A 17377-nucleotide genomic window follows, 5' to 3' on the forward strand; every position below is an offset into this window, starting at 1 on the left:
ATGCTTTCTTAGAAGGTTTCCTAAGGAAAAAGATGCCTTGGATACCTTTAAACATTCCTGCTGGCAGTGGTGGGTTCTGGGTGGCAGATTCAGATTTGAGCATTAAAAAGGGCTATGGAATATCCCTGCACCAACGGCTCTTTTATGGTTCTGGAGCAGGTGAGGATTAATAACCCTTGCTTTTGTTTTTAAACACAAAAATGCCAGGCTTGACAGAGGGCTGTAGTAGTGCTGAGGGTAATTTTTCACACTGACCCAGAAGAATGGCTTCTTCCCAATGCATTTGTGTAATTTGGTGCTTTAATGATAAAGAAAAATACATTTATCGTTTCCAAATGGTCTCCAGCAGATATAAGCCAATGTTTATAGGAGCTAGGGGATCAGAACCAGACAAGTTCACATCTCGAAAGAGAAGCAGACCGTGAGGAGTTGCCAAGCATTTTATTCTCATTTTCAAAAGGCTGGTTTGAGACCTACAATCTTTGGAATGTGTGGGATGTGTTCTCCTGCCCTGGCAACACCTGCAGAGCTCTTTGTACTGTTTCTGATCCCTTCATTGTTTTCCCTCCCTAGCTCTGGTTTGCCCAATAGGCAGTTCTGTAAACAATAGAGAACCTTTCTGTTATACAGCTGGATCAGAGGTAGTGATGGAGGACACAGAGCCAGAGTCCCATGGGATGCTGAAAGTATCTTGGGGCCAATTGCCCTTGGCAGCCCAGCAAATCCTCCCCTAATAGTCTTTGTAGTGCCTGCGGCTGCATGGGAAGCAGTGCTGTGCTGTGGGCAGAGGTGCTTCACAAAGTGTCCTGTGCCAGGCACAGAGCCCAGGGTACCTCCTTCAGGACCTGACCATGGAGAGCTGTGTCTGCCAGGCACTCCTTCCCTTGGGCTGCTTTAAAGACAGGACAGCACCAGCACTCCTTGACTGGAGCAATCATAGGAAGGAAACCAAGTGCACCCTGCAGTTAGACAGTTACTTTCTCTGTACTGTGTTTCACAAGGACAGAAGGCTGTGCAGTCCTGTTCTGAAGTCGTAGCAGATTGCTGGTTTCTTCAAGTTTCTCAACATGGCACCCTTTGGATACTTGAAAAACACCAGTGTTTCTTGGGAAATGTTTTAATTTTTTTGTTGTTGTTGCAGATAGAATATCTGTAAGGCTGCCAGAAAGGCTCTTCCTATTTTTATGCAGTTTTACTCTATTTTAGCAACTCAAGCTTCTATTGGTTTACAGTTGTGATAGGCTTTTTTTTTTTTAAGGCCTCTTGCATTTTATGAGCCCTGACCCAGAGTAATTTCCTAAATGCAGTCCAGATTGGGTAAAATGTAAACATATATGAGTTGTTTTTTTTGTTTTTTTTTTATAGTAAACCACACATTGGTTTAATTAGTTAAAAAATAATTTCAAATCAAAACTCTCAGTGGAATTTTCCCTCATTGATCTCAGGAGATACTGGAGCATAGCGCAGAATAAATCTGAAAGGTGAGAGAAAAAGGGATGCATCAGAACTTTGGAAAGATGCTGAAGAATAATTAAATGGAAAAGAGTGAGATGTTGAATATAGTTTTGTTTTCTTGATGGAGTAAACCATAAAGCTAAGTGTAGGCAGACATTGTTTTTATGACAAAATCTCAGCTAGGTAACCCCAAAGTGCTAAAACTTACTGAGTGTGGAGTGAATGAAGAGATGTGTGCAGATTAATTAGATTGAAAAAATGTTTTGACAGCATAAGTGAACATATGGAAGGAATTGAGAGAACCTGATCTAGTTCCCCACTAGTGTAAATGATGCCTTAGCCATTGCTCATAAAGCAAATACAGATGCAAAAAGAAAAAAAAAAAAGCGAAAGCCCCCATTCCTACCCCTCTCTCCAGTAAATCCAAACCTGTTGCCAGATGACAAATAAAAGTTCCAGCTAAATGCACAGGAAGCCGTACGCTCAGCATGAATGTGAAAAGAAATCAGCTAAATAAATCTGAATTTATCACCTTAAAGGAAGTGGTGCAGTTTAACAAAATATTGTGTCGAGTACACAGCTGAGCATCAGGATATCCTGTGCGGATGCTTTTCCTTCAGCTTCTCTGTTTTACCTTCCCCTGTGCAAATGACTCCTGCTTTCTGTCCAGCTAATTTCTTTTGTTCTACAAGTTAGTGTGGAGTCACACACCTGCTCTGTCTGCCCTAAAGGTTTTCCCACCTAAAACTGAAGATATAGAAGTGTTAAGACAGAACAAGAAGGGAGCAAGAGAAGCAAAATAACTTGTTCCAGGTTGTGCAGCAGAACAGTGCTCCCAGACTCCAAATGCTCCATCACCAGCAGCAATGAGTATGAACAGGGTTGATTTAGCTTACAGCTATATTGCAATTCCCTATGTTAGGCTCTGATGGTAGGAATCTGATCTTTTGACTCCCAGGTGAGCTTCCTTTCTGTTACACGGAGCTACCTGTCCATTTCCAAGCCCCCAAGTGGGTTAAATGCATATATTTTCTTGTGTAGTTTATATGGACAAACCTTCAAAGTCCTGTTTCAACAGTAATGCTGTATATGGTTAATAAATGTATTCCACCTCAGAAGGAGCTGAGGAAAATGTACTGCCCATGCTAGCTGGTGATGTGGTCAGAGAGCCTCTGCTTTGGTGGCTGAGCTGCCAGTCAGGGCAGAATCACTCACAGCATGGGAGCAGTGAGGAGGCCAAGTGTGCTCTGGGTAGTGGGGAGCAGCTTGGTGGACAGTGCACAGCCCTGTGTGCTGTAGTTGCATTACAGCAGTCTTGGACGAGCTGTCTTGGACCTTCACCTGCAGGCATTGGGAAGTGGGCATACATTTCATGAATAATCTTATATGGGCTAATGTCTGATAAGTGTGGCTGAGCTGTGCCCCATCTCCAGTAAAGGCTGCTTAGATGTTGCCTACAGACTGTTGATTCATGGCACCCAGTGCCAGTAGTCTGTGAGACTGAAACAGGAGCTAAACATTTGGGCTCTTTCCATTGCCTGGGTAAGCTGAAACCCGTGTTAAGCTGTCAAGTTTGCATCCAAACAGCTTTGGACACTAAGAGTTGCCAGCAGTGGAGCCCTCACAATGCAAACTGCTTAATTATTTGATAGTCAAAGGCAAGTTTGGAGTGCAGAGTCAGATGAACAACAAAACAGCCTATATTTAGTAGCAGTGTGGCTGGAGCTTAGACCCAAACATAGTTTCCAGCTGATAGATGATGTGACAATCATAGCTGACCCTCATCCCATTCTAAATTTGGTCTGGAGAATAAGTAATTAATATCATCGCTAGCACGACAAGCCACCCTTCACAGCAGCTGCATTGCCACTGCTGCTCCTCTTACAGCTTTGTTGGCTGGCCAGCCTGGCTAAAGCACAAATTCTGTGTGACACAGAGCTGTGGTGGCCACAATCGTCTGACACTCAGAGCGGTCATTTAAGCAGGATAAAAGTACCTCAGGAGGTAGAGGTGGTGCGGTGGCCTTAGTTGCACTTGGCTCTTGTTACGTGATCTTTTTTTCTATTTGTTCTTGTCTCTGATACTATGGAGTGAAAGCCACTCTCCTGCGTCACAGGAGAGGTCAAGTGATATGTACTTTAATCAGGCAGGGGGGCAGGAGTAGAACTAAGCACTCTATGTACCACCCATGGTACAGTATTGGGCCAAACCTAAAGCTACAAACTGTGAGTATAACTAATCAAGCCTGTGGGAAAACAATGGGCTCAGCCCATTTTAGAAAGGTAACTGAAACTTAAAAGACTAAATTAAACATTGAAAGTAACTTGGGGAATCTTTTGCGAACCTTCTGTAACCTAATTTGGTGCTCAAACCAGAAAACTACTTTGTTTCAGTTCTGAGTGACCCATCCAAGGCTGGTCCAGTTGGCCCTGTCAACTGCAATTGGATGGATGTAGGAGTATAAAAACATTGGGCATCTTCTACACCACCTGCCTGATTCTCCTCTACCACAGTAACAGTCTTTAATAAACAAATGGATCAAATACTTCTTTAGGGTGGGCCAATGCTGCTATCTATCACATGGGTAGGGAGATTCAAGGGCCAGCGATTCTTTCTGGAAGACAGACCAGAACTAAAGCCTGGAGCTGCTGTCCTGATTGCTGGACCTCCACCCTTCCATCCTCTTCTTCTCCCTCCTCTGTATTGTCTCTCTGAGGTTTGATCCTAACACGAAAATCCAAGTTGGAACAGAGCAAAAGAAAAATATAAACTTGTGTGAAATTTTCCACCTTTTCACTAAATGAATGAAAGCCAAATTTTCACACTTCGGTCTTTGGTGTGAAATTTTTGCTCAGCTCTCCTATTTATCCATAATGTGTTTTAAAACTTGGCTCACTCCATACAGAATGCCACAGAGAATTGAGTTACAGATTTGGGGCTTTGTGCATGCTGCCAAGATCTTCCCTTATAACTCAAACGTATTTAAGGGGTTGGGGGAAAGCCACTAGAAAAATATTGTGTGTGGATCCATCATATGCTTTTCTTCATGCAGTCATATACCACTAAAAAGGAATGTTCTAACAGGGCTCTGTTACATTCAACTCTGCTGAATTCATGCAATTCCTGTAAGCGTAGATAAGATGAACTTTCCATCTCCAGGCTATTGGGTAAGCCATCCCTACATAAAAGCCTTGCTTAAAAATCTCAGCACACCTCAAAAGTATTTCTTGGACATCAGCATTTCAAGAAATCTGCTTATTGCCCTCAAATCCAAATACGTGTGACTAGATTCCTTAAAATGATGTCAGTGTCAGTTAGTCTCAGCTTGTGTGTGAAGATGGGCAAGAGAGGTTCTTCACTGGCTGAAGAAAGTAAAAATTCTAACATATTTACTGTACTTGCTATAAGGACTTAAAAGTGCAAAGGAGGCCAGTCTGTTTGGAGGTAGGTACTTATCCCTGCCAGATTCTACAAATTGGAATACTGAGAATTTCAATCTATTGTAAATAGAGCAACTTTTAAACTATTTTCCTCTGATGCTGATCTGTGTCAGTAGAGCTGTACAAAAGCACAAGAGTCAAGGCTGATCTGAGCAGCAGTCTGGATAATGTTGTCTGAGTAGGTAAGGGGAATTCACATCTCAGAGCTCTGCATGGCTTAGAATGGAGGCTGATCTTCCATACATACACTCCTGTCATTCTCAGGAATACCTGATGAACCATGTTTGCTGGACAGCTGTCTCATTGCTTGGCTGCAAGAATGGCAGCTTTTGATCACTTGCCTTATATTACCACAATAAAAATGAGTATAATTTCCGTCTTTTGCCTAAGTACTAAGATGAGGTAAATTAAATTTGGCTTGGAAAGAGAAGCAAGCCATGCATCTCATTCCAGTTGTTCTGAGATTCCTGAATTACTTCTGTTACAATTTCTGATTGAAAACTGGTTTAGAGCAGTTAGTTTTCATCCTTAATATCTTTCCTAGATGATTCATTCTTGATGCAATGGCTGTCACAGGACAAGCTATAAACCAGCACCATTCTGAAGAAAACATGCTGAATTTACACTTGAGTACACCTCTTGGTTTTCATGTTGCCTAAAGATTCCTCCTCCAAGTAGCTGGCCATGCTGTTTTCATAACTGAAGCATGGTGTGCCCAAACAGCCTGGTGAGCTTTGATGTGTGCTTTTATATTTACAGGCCAAATGCTTCCAGCCACTGAAATTGTGCAGTCAAACTTTAGATAATAGTTTTTTACTGTTAAAAAGGACACTGGTTAAAAATCCTAACATTTCTTGGGGTTTTCAAATGAATAAGTGGAAAGAACACAGCTGAGAAATTGTATTTGCCTGAATGCCTCATCCATTTAACTTTGGATGCAATTTTAAGGTACCTACATAGAGCATATGCATAAATTCTGAAGGGATCTGATGTTCCCAGATCATTAATTTCAATGAGATTTAGTTACTTGATGACTTTGGTTTATCCTAAGAGCTATGGCTGAGGTTTGTAAACCTGATTTCTCATTTGTCATATACTTTTAAGGGACTACATCCCATTAATTTTCAGTAATACTCAGCCACATAAGTCCTTGAGTCTCTATTGAAAATTGAACTTAAAGACTATTTACAGGTAGGTTGATCTTCCTTGACTCCCTCAGCAGACCCGAGGCAGATGGGTTGCTCTTGTGGGATGCACAGGATGACGCTGGGTGCTCTGGAGTCAGCCCTTGCAGGAGCTGATTGACTTGGGAATCAGGAGAGCAGACTGCCTCTAGATAGCCCTTGTAAGCACCTCCTGTGTGCTCCTCCTGCTGCTGTGTTGACATTTTTTCCTGGTGTCTCCTGGTATGACACAGTAGGTTGCTGCAATGCATCTGCCACGTAGTGTTAAAAACCTTTTCCTTTCCATCGCTAAAAGGGCAAAGATTGAAATTTGCAGCATGAGCTGTCAGCTGGACCATGATATTACTGGGAGATCTGCTGCCTGTGGAGGCTTAATGTTAGGCTCTGCCTCAGGTGGTGCTGAAGAGCAGAGTTCAGCCACCAGTGCTGAATGAATGGCTCTGAACAACTGACTTTTCAGAGGGGTTGCAGAATGGCACCTTGCTTTGAAACACTGGTGGGCCTTGGAGAGTTTGGTTTGCTGGGCTTCTGCCCTGCTAGGGTAATGCTGTTCGGTTAACTCTCCATGGTAAGCAGAGTGTTTACTGGCTTCTGTCTGTCTCAGCTTTGACACTGTAACAAAAGGTTAGAAATCATGAATGCATCCCTTTATTTCTGCTCCACAGTGCCTCTTTTTTTTTTTTCTGTGTAAACCCTTCACTTGCCTCTTGCCCAGCCTTTAGAAATGATGATCAAATGCGAACTTTCAGGGTTTATTTATAGCATAGCCCTTATGTAAAGGGAGAAAAGAAATGATTAAAAAGCAATTTTACAAAATATTTTGTTTTAAGAGAGAATTCATTGTGTTTAAATCACTGTATTCATTGTACTGTCTAGACTGCCAAACAAAGAAGATAGAGCGTCATTCAAATCAAGATTGTGAAATTCTTGGTGACTGGAATTATGGATTTGGATGTCAAGCCTCAAACTATTTCTGAACAGCAGCATTATCACTTTGCTATATTTAAGGCTTTGTTGGAGACAGCGCAGTGCACAAGGTTGATCTGATTGAGTAACGCGATTCTAATGATCCTTTGTTTTCAATTTCATTATACATTCATATTTTCAATGTTCTGTTCTTCTTTGTCCCCAGAAAATTGTTGAAAAGAGTCTCCTCTGGGAGTGAAGTATTTGTTCAAACTAACAAAGACCAAATTGACCAAATTAAGAGAGGAATTCATGTATGATAGTTTGAGCAACCTAGAACAAGTTGTTGAAAATTGCTGGCTGTGTGTTTTTTCTAACATAGTATTTGACATTGCTATGGTGGTTGCTGTGAGAGCACAATGATGTCAATTCCCCAAGACTTGTAGATATTTAGTAGATTTAAAAATACAAAATATTAAGCTGACCGCGGAATCACAGGATTACAGGAGTTAGAAGGGACCTCTAGAGATCAAATCCAACTCCCCTGCGAAAGCAAGTTCTCTATAGCAGGTAGCATAGGTCAGCCTGTGTCCAGATGGGCCTTGAATATTTCCAGAGAAGGAGATTCCACCACCTCTCTGGGCATCCTGTTCCAGTGCTCCATCACTCTGACAGTAAAGAATTCTTCCTTGTGTTTGTATGGAGCCTCAGTCAGCTGACAGTGGCACAGGCGGGGAGCTAGAGGATGAGCCATGGCACCCACATTGGCTTTGTCTGCTTGTGCCAGCACTGATGTCTTCTCTCTTGAACCAACCTGAGAAGACTTTTAGTCAGATGAGTAATAGTGTAAAAATAAAACTGGGCTTACTGTCTGTTTGTTTCACAAGGTTGGCTTATCTCCCAAAGAAGTGATGAGTGCATTTTTCAATGCTGAAAGCTGTAAGAGGCCCAGAGTAAAACACAACATTAGTGGAGAGTATTTATGGCAGAGGGAGAACCTTCCTGGGGAGCAGAACTGTCTGTTTTCTCCTAATGTTCCCCCGTACGGGAATTGTGCACAGAGGGGCTGAGCAGCAAAGCCTCTCCCTTTCATTTTTCTTGCAGTTGAGAGAAAAGTTGATTTTTCTGAGACATTTACAGCCTTTTAGGTGTCCCTTTTTTTCTTTCACTGGTGTGAACAGTAGCACCAGGGCAATTCAACAGAAGTTGTAAAGCAGGGAATTGAAAGCAATGTGACTCTTCCCATTAGTGAGAAAGCTTTGAGGGACTTTTCTATGCAGTGTGCCCCTTTTCCTCATGTTTTTTGTGTTTTTCTTTTAAGTGAGGAAACTGTCTGAAAAAGCATTGTGGTTATACAAGAGGAAATTGTCTTTTGCTTCTTTTTTTTTTTTTTCTTTTTCCTGTGCTCATTCATTTTGTGCCTCTAAGTCCAGCTGGCCATGTAAAGGAGTTGTAAGAGATGGACTATTGTGCTTGAGTTAGTATCACCTGTTAAAAAACAGAGAATTAAGCACTCATTTCTCTTACTGGGAAATATATCAGCCTTTCTGTGTCTGCATTTTAATCTGGCTGGTGAGCAGAATCACTGTGCCAGCAGATTCATGTGTTCCAGAGAAGAGAACACACTATCTCACTGGAAGTGTTACTTCAAGTGTGTTTCTTAGGGAGTCAAAATACAACCAACTTCTGCATGCATGAAAGAGTATAGGCATATCAGTGCACCAAAACACCCCTCTGCTGTTTTATCAGAGTAAAATGCTGACCACCATCACTGGCAGTGTCTTGCTTTGGTAGAACTGTGACTTCAACCAGTATTTAATCTCCTGAAGTTGACAAAAGTAGAAAGTATGTGTTGCGCATTTTGATAGGCAGTATGAAAGGATTTGTTGATGCTGAAGGACAAAGCAAACACACCCAGAACACGACAGTAATGGTGGATAGGGACTGCCTGCAGTTCTGGCAAACACATGGCATCCCAGGCACTGCGTGCCTTGCTGGCCAAACACCGCTGCACATGGAAACAGGGTAGCTGCTGGCTTCATGGGCAAGCCACGTGCATCCTGGCAGTTAGTTCATGATCACATTTCTTTAACACAGTGGAAATCAGAAACCAGAAGATGTAGGGTCTGCTGGTCACTTGCTTGTCTTCAGAACCTTCCTGCTTGTTATGAGTTGATGAAACTGTGCTTACATTGCTCATCCACATAGTGAAGCCGTGTGAGTTCCTCAGCTGTAAAATGCTGGATTAGTGGAAAGCAGAGATTTCACTACAGCAAACAGGCTATAAAATCATCCAACCCTTCTAAAAATATGGTGGTAGCATTTGAGGAGGTGGCTTCCAGCAGAAGCAGCTTGGCACAAGCTGGCTGTCATCCAGAAGTCTCTGAGAATTTCTCAGTGTTGTGCTTTAGGCACTAACATTAAAATGGACTTAAAGTCCTGCTAGAAACTATGAGTTCTGATAGAGATTTCATCAGTCACTGTTTCTTGAATCCTGATATTTTATGTTTAATGCCTTTCCATCTGAAAACTTCTGCTCTAATGCTTCTTGTGGAAGAAATTCCAATTAAAATAGCCTGCTGCCTTCTCTTCTGTTCAAGAGCTTGAGCTTGAGCTTGGCTCCATGCTCACATGGGTTGTCAGTCTCATGCCAGCGGAACTGCTCAGGAAAATCGATAGAAAATCAGAATCTCAGAGATTGGGAAAGAAACCAAACAACTTGGTCGTCCTCTCCCATCTGCACACAACTGTCCCAGAGACTTCTTCCAAAGGGATCCATCCCTTCCTCTGTCTTTATTTTGGCCAAAAGCGGATTAGGTTCAAAATCTGTTTCTGACACCTTTATCTTGAAATGCGAGGGCAGAACTTTGCAAGATTTATTGAGCTTCTGAAGCACTCTCAAGTCCTTCCTTACGGCAGGGAATTGATATTTTAGAAATATGATTAAGAGATCTCGTGTAATGTATCGTTTTATTTGAGAAATTTCCCCTCCAGGGATGCAGTGTTTAACATTTCCTTTGGTTAGTGTAAATAATAAAAGATAAGTCTGTTCTGCCTCAGACTCTCAGTAAGAAAGAGGAACAGATTTTGGTTTACTGAGAGGTCTGCAGTACTTTGTTCTCATGACTACTATATTATGGGATTGAACATATTTTAAGCCATCTGGCCTGTTCAGTCGAAACAAAATACATCAGTAATGTTCCGATTGCTTTTGAAACATCTTGTTCTTGTCAAAAAGTATTTTAAATCAAAACAGGCTTTTCCAGCTTGTGTTTGTCTTTTACTAGGAGGCCATGGCAAAAATGGGAAAAATCGGGCGAGTCGTACGACCAAACCATGAGCATCAAAGGTAATCCTGATGTTTGTGTGTTCACCTACGAGAATTTACCTGAGACTAAGTTGCGCTCTCTCGTTCTAGTCCTGCTTGAATGCATTAGCATTTATGACCCCCGGTTTTTAAATATCACACGGCACCCAACTCTTCAGCACGGGTGAATGTGGTAATCTACTCCAAGGAAGCCCCTTACCCTATAGATATCTGCCCATGCCCGCAGCTTGCCACTCGCGGATGCCACTCGCAGCGCGAGAGATGAGCTGAACTGCTGGGGATGTGCCGGCAGGCTGGGACGGTGCAAGCTGAGCTTCAGCGAGCGCCTGCCCGGCTGAGCCCCGCAGCGCTGGCAGCTCGGAGCCCGGGCTCAGAACGGCGCTGGGCGGAGGGGCGCGGGCACCCCCTGGTGGCACGGCCGGGGCTGGGAGCGTCTGGAGGGGCTCCGGGAGAACTGAAAATCAGAGGCGGCTGCGGGGAAACCAAGTGTACGGTTCTAACTTGGAGTCACTCGTTGGGTGGAAACTGCTCTGGCAGTATGCAGGACTCACCCGAGTCAAACTTGTTATTAGAGTCAGAGCTTCTTTGATGCTAAGTATGTATATCACAAGGGATTTAAATCTTAAAATCTCAAGCTTTGCTGAAATTAACTTGTTTATACAGATTCTATGACAAGAAATACGAAGTATTTTTGAAACTTGTGGAACATCAGAGGGAGTATCGTTCCATCATGAAAAGCTCCTAATCCAGTGGCATCCTCTGGGAACGGCAGGGATAAATGCCTAAGATGAGGGTAAATTCATCTTACTGCACTGTCCATTGTAAAAATACAGTTTTATCATTTGAAATGTCCATTTTTGTTGTTAAGGAGAAATAAAATGCACTCAATTCACTGTGAAGTACTGGGTGTTTTTTACCTGTCATCCATGCACACCAGGCACAATGGCAGTATGCAGAATCAGAGCCAGCTGTGGATACTGCAGTGCTGCTGCTTGCAGGCGGCCTCGCAGAGCAGCACGAGGAGCAGCGCCGCTGACCTGAGTGGATCTGAATCCCTGTGCTGTGCTTTGCACAGGTATTGCACACGTGGTCCTTGTAGGGCCTGCTACAGCTACAGCTGAGGCATCATTTCCATTGGAATGTTCTGTTTCGTATTTTTTTTACTCTGATTATAGTATATAATCAGTGGCTCATACTTGGACATTGTTTTTGCAGCTGTGCAGTCGTTCCTTCTGTTTTCTTGTTTCCTGCTCTTTTTTTCTGTCTCAATTCTTGCAGTGTAGTGGTTTTGCTATTGATAATTTGAGCCATTTTGTCTCTTGCAAGTAACTTGCTCTCAGTGCACGTGAATCTCTGTGCAGATGTGAGCCAGCCCACTATTGGTACTGAAGGATGAGGCTGTGCAGAGTTGCTGCAAACATGTTCATAATGCGGGAGCATTCCTTCCACCCTGCCAGCTGCATCTTGGCCCTCAGTCCTGCAACAGTCCAGCTCTCCATGCCTGTTCTTACCACGTTGCTTCACACAGGCTCAGCTCAAAACCTGTGTATCTGTACACTCACAGGCACAGAGCTAATGCCAGTGACAGCAGGTACAGAGAATGCAGAGGGAGAGAGAGGTTTTCTTTCTTTAGACTTGCCTTTGTCTGTGCCTGGACATCCTCCTGGCTTACTGCTGGCCAATCCTGGTCAACAAGAGGCTTTCACTTTGTTTCAGGTGATTTTAAATGCTGTGCTGGACAGTTATTCCTACAGGAAGCTGCAGGGCTCCCAACGTCAGCTCACGGCACGGCTGGCCATGGAAGTAGAGGGGCTGGATGCTCTGTTTGTACACTGCAGAAACATTTCACCTCAGAGAATACTGTTTTGATCTTGCAAGACCCAAACACTGCCAAGGCCTTCAGTGAGATTCTCAGCAATTCTTTCTCTGCCCTTTGTCTTTTACTTCTTAATAAAAGATGTTGTTCTGTTTGGGGGCTGTAACTCTGTTATAGGTCACTAATGAGAGCCCTTCTTTTCTCCAGACTGCGGTTTGTGACTCTCACGGTGAGCCTTTATTATGCCACAGAAACAACTTACAAGCCCATTCCACAGAGTGAACATTCATAAAAATGGACTCCATCCTTATACACTTCACTTGATAGCAAAGCCACTGTTTTCTATTGGCATAGGCTTTTATTCCCAGTAAATGCAAACAGAAGTTAGACAATAACAAAACTACACTTGGAGAACTTGGAAAATAATGGTTTCTGGGTTTACATGTTTGTAGTCAGCACTGAAAAACATCTGGGAATTTTTTTTAAAGAAACAATGCACTTCCTGCCTTATACTTCATGGAAAAGCAATTGTTGCCATTTCCAAAGTACCCATTGTTAAGAGAGACAGCTTTATAAGTTCAGGGACATAATTAAAGACAATGAAAGTTGATGGGAATAAAATGAAGAAAACCATCATAACAAGAAGAGTCTAACAAGCAAGAGAATAACTGTGACATACTGCTATATCATAGCATACAGTAAAGGGTACAATAAAATATGTCAATTGAAAATGTGTAAAAAGAAAAAAAACAGTTGGAGACCAGTGTATTGTGAACAATAAATATTCATATATTTTAACATATCAATTTTAATATACAACTCATATGTAAAAACGAAGTTCACTGACTCCAAATACATAACAAATGTACAGATTGTACAGTGACAGATGCTTAGGTTTGTCTGGCACTTTACCAGCATTTTTAACTTGTCACACTCAACACACACAGCAACTTCAGCAGATTTTCCATAAACTTCTTTATCATCAGAAATGTAGCCTTTATCTCTCCCTAAAGTAGTACCAAGACTTGCAAGGAAAACACAAGGAGTGTATGGAGTCCACAAAGGAAACAACCATTCATACTAACTTTGTTAAAGCTTAAGAGAACAGAGTTCACCAAAGCTGTACACTTTGTGTAGGTTTAGACAAAAGACTTACACAGAGATTTGCCTACACTTCTTGCATGATCCTTATATGCCATTCTCCCCATGTAATACTTACATTTTACAGTTGCATTTTTGCTCCAAGCCAGTATTACTATCAGGTTCATATTGCCCAATATTAGAATCAGGACTGTACTCATAGCAGAGCTGTAAAAATCTGTATTCCATTGGATATGTAATCAGCTGTGATAGCAAAAAGAACCAACACAAGATTTTGCAGAGGTATTATCTAACATTACTTGTGTTACTTGAGACCTGGCAAACAGCAGTTTGCTAAATTCTCAAATTAAATTGTATTCAAACTGAACCAAGACATGAAATGTCAAAACTTAAAAGTTCTAAAAATCTCAACTGTAAGTTGACTGGCATTGTAATTTTAGGTCCTGTTGATAGGCTTAGGCATTTTCAATTCAGGCACTTTGTATGAGGATAAGTTGGAGATACATAAAGCATAAAAGAGTATAGTAAATACACAATGGCACAGCCTTCTAAGCAATTGCACATCGAATCACTTCGCCATGCCAAATATCACTTGAGTCCTGCTTCAGTCTTTACAGCAGAATGACAAATCCATCACATGCTGCCCCAAATGGAGGAGAAGCCTGTCACTGTTTGATTTTGACTGAGAAATCAAAGTTTGAGTCACTCAGGATTCTGACAGCATGCTCTGAGCTGCAGACCTTGCCATATTTACCCCGTTTGTTGCAATTTGCTGACAAATGTTTATCACACAAATGAAAAGAAGGGAAACAACCACCATGTCATCAGCTGTTCCAAGTGTTCTGCAGAGAGGCCCAGGCATCGTGTCAAAAGGAGACGATAAGCATATGATTGTTCCGAAGGAGCAAACAACAAGTCTTAGGAAAAAAATGCACATGAGACCACCCCAGGTGAAGATTCCTCGCAAGGCAAGAGTCAGGAACAATGGCATGTCATAGAGGTAATCTGCAAACTAAACATGCAGATGAGTGAAGTTCTGCTCCATTCTGATCCATGCAGTTCTTTTGGTTGCACGAGTCTTTAAGCACTTCTAGATTCAAATCTTTTGAATGCAAAAACGTTCTGTGCTGTCCCAGTTCACCAAGGCAGGTCAGTTATTTTGCAGTATCTACAGGCACGCTCCTAAGGCAATCCTCACTTTCCCAGCACTTTGCATAGAGCATTATACTTGACACTTTTGGAAACAGGGCCTTAATGGCTGCCTTGAGTATACATGCTCTCTTTAAAGTCTGGCATCAAGCGTATGCTATCAGTACATGAAAAAGAGGCCTCAAGTCTCACAAGAGTGTGGAAGGGAAAAAACGTAGGACTGAGTCATTATAATAATCATTCCTGCTTGTTGATACTAATTTGTTGGGTTGGAAACTAACATTCTCAAGCACAGTGCTTAGTTTAGTCCACAGATTAAAACAGACTCCACAGTCCTGTTTGGGCCCCCCACTGGGATTTGACAGGACAGGAGGATTTGCTTTGGTGATATTCTGCACGCTGTCAAGAATGGGTCTCACATGTGCCTTTAGCCCTCATCTTTCACATCACTTCCAGTACCTGTCACGTCCCCACACCATCTGGGATTCCAGCTTTAACGAAGTACAGAGCCAGTGTAGACTGTTTGAATTTGGCAATGCCTCAGTAAAAAAAAAAAAAACCTACAGCTGCTTTCTAAGCTGGGATCTGCTTTGGAACAAAAGACCTAGATGTATTTTAAACTCCTGGAGTTCAAATATGAGTTCAAACGTGAAAGTTTTCACTGACTCTCTAATTCTGCTTCACTTCCTAAGTGTCATCTTGCATTGCCTTCTCCTTCCTGCTAGGATGACTGCAGAGTGATCTCTCTGAGCTAGAAACTCAGAAGCACCGTTACTAGAAGATGCTGACTCTAGCAGCGAATGTTAAAACTTCCCCTATAATATCATCAGTGAGTGTATAAAAAGGTAATTCACATACTGAGACAAACCATCTTTCACTGTTGAGTCCCTTGCAATCCTCTGTGTGTTATGCAGTACTAACTACATAAATGTAGATTTAGAAATACTTACAGGTCGAGGTTGCCCTGAGAAACGCTTGTTGTACACTCTAATGTCATGAACAATCTGTTTACTTGGCTTATCGTGTAGCTTTTCACAGGAGATGTTAACCAGAACCACCACCTTCATAAGAAAAGAATACAGGCATTACCACTGTGTATTTTAATCTTCAGTATAAAGGATATTGTTTTGTAGCACACGTCTCTTCATAGGCTCTCTATTACAAATTGACCTTTGTACAGTTCCAGCAGTTCCACAACAGCAAGAACATCTTCCTTTTATGACTTGCATCCAACCTGCCAGTACAGCAGGCAGGCTCTGGCAGTGGTCAACGGAGATGAGGGAGTCCCATGTCCCATATTGCTTTTTACGGAATGTTATCCCAGAGATTCAATAAACTATACAAAAGTAAAATGCCAGAGGCCTGTATAATATTTCTTGCCTGATAAGATGTGTCAAATTATAAATGTGATTGGCTGCAGAGTCATTCAACTGTAAGTGGGTTTTGAAATGCAATGGAAAATTAGAGGATGAATAGAGTTGATCCTAAGAGCTCAAGCTTGTCATTTTCTATTTATTATAATGCAGATGTATGCAGGGGAGATGTCTTACCTTCTGTCTGCAGAGAGGGCAGATTATTGCTCCTAACCAAGGACTATGTTTCCAGTATGTAATTAGACAAGAACCTACAGAAAAAAAAGATGCATGGAGTATATTTGAGGATATTTAATGTTTATAAGAAGTTATTAGAATTAATAAGTGTTCTTTCTACAGTTGATTGCAGAAATGGATGTTATTTTTTACTTTCATTTTAAGATGTAATTCTTTGCTTTCATTTCAAGATGCAGTTTTACTCCTCAAACTGTAAAAATGGAGCTGTAGATCTGTGTTGATATATACAGCAGCATGGAACTTCCCCCTAACAAAGACTCTGACAGTGGATAATATCTTATTCTTGCAGCTTCCTTGTTTGTGGATGAAGCACTCAGGAATACAAGTACCCTTCCAGTATGTGTACATATATGTATACATTGCACAGTGCTGTGTGTACATTGTGGAAAGGTTAGTCAATGCATTCTTTTTGATTTACCAAAACAACTGCTAACTAATTTCCAAATGCAGTGCCATCTTAACACCAATCTCTCAGGTGTTGAAGAGGGCAGAGTCTGAGGACACTAACATAAGCCTGTGCATGTACCTGATAGCAGTGCTTGACATACATGAATATCAATGGTGGTACTAACAGCAAAAACAACAAAACATAAATAGCATCTGGTCAGAAGTAGCGCAGCTTGACTTTCAGCTCCCAAGTTCAATGTGACAGTCAAGAAAAAGTATCTCTTAACATGTAAACTGGTCAAATTTGACAAAGATCACAGTGAAAGCAGCAGTGGAACACTGTGTTGCCATTTTGTTGGAATTGTTTTATTGGATTGAACAATGGTGTTTGTTTTTAAAAACAACCAGTAAGTAGCTTAAGAAGTTTTGCAACAGGAAGTCTTCAGGAGCCCTTACTGCAGCCTTTTCTGTACCCGGACTTTCTTTTGCGTTGTCATTGAAAAGAAGGATTTTAGAGGAGAAATGTGTCCAAAATCAGGTATAAAAAATGTTCATGCTGTCAGTTACCTCCTAAAGAGGACACCCCTATATTGGAGATGATACATTTGCCCTAAGGATATTTTCATGAACCTTGCTCTGACTCGTGCATTTTATTTTTATTTGAGTGCAGGGTTTTTCTTTCTGACTCCTCTGGTTTGTTTGCACAGACAGAAGTTAGCTGGGCACACGGCTGCGTTTATATCTAAATCCTCATGTGGTATATATAAACTCAGTCTGGCAACAAGCTTCAAGCCTTTGCTTGAACTTTTGCATTTGACAGCCATCATGCCTGACTTCAGGAGCTGCTTTGACCCTCTGGGTCCAGATCCTGTATCATGAGCCACGCAATTGTGCCTGTACTCAATCCCAGTGATGACAGTGGGGTACTAATGGATCTCATATTTCTTTGAGGGCTTTAAAAATAGAACCCCATGGAAATTAAAATTTGCTACATGCAAAAT

At 41.8% G+C, this 17377-nt stretch overlaps 2 protein-coding genes across 16 annotated transcripts in view; one reads left to right on the forward strand and one right to left on the reverse strand.

Annotated features, from left to right (window-relative positions):
- Positions 1–12441, forward strand: part of FGGY (FGGY carbohydrate kinase domain containing) — a 284438-nt gene extending 271997 nt beyond the window's left edge. For 5 of the 12 annotated variants that reach the window (XM_090146745.1, XM_090146747.1, XM_090146748.1 and 2 more), the window contains 2 exons: positions 10273–10334; positions 10977–12439. In XM_090146745.1, the coding sequence (XP_090002871.1) occupies positions 10273–10334; positions 10977–11058 (144 nt within the window). In that variant the 3' untranslated portion in view covers positions 11059–12439. Of the gene's footprint in view, positions 1–10272; positions 10335–10976 lie in introns of all 12 variants that reach the window. The other 7 variants (XM_090146739.1, XM_090146742.1, XM_090146738.1 and 4 more) reach the window with 4 other exon arrangements.
- Positions 1–17377, reverse strand: part of LOC116236284 (E3 ubiquitin-protein ligase RNF170-like) — a 46258-nt gene that overhangs the window by 15306 nt on the left and 13575 nt on the right. For 2 of the 4 annotated variants that reach the window (XM_090146776.1, XM_090146775.1), the window contains 3 exons: positions 15930–16003; positions 15330–15440; positions 13481–14242 (listed from right to left, as the gene is read on the reverse strand). In XM_090146776.1, coding sequence (XP_090002902.1) covers positions 13937–14242; positions 15330–15440; positions 15930–16003 — 491 coding nt within the window. In that variant the 3' untranslated portion in view covers positions 13481–13936. The other 2 variants (XM_090146777.1, XM_090146778.1) reach the window with 2 other exon arrangements.

Source organism: Phasianus colchicus, chromosome 9 (assembly GCF_987193195.1).
Source record: "Phasianus colchicus chromosome 9, bPhaCol1.hap1.1, whole genome shotgun sequence".
Taxonomy (NCBI): domain Eukaryota; kingdom Metazoa; phylum Chordata; class Aves; order Galliformes; family Phasianidae; genus Phasianus; species Phasianus colchicus.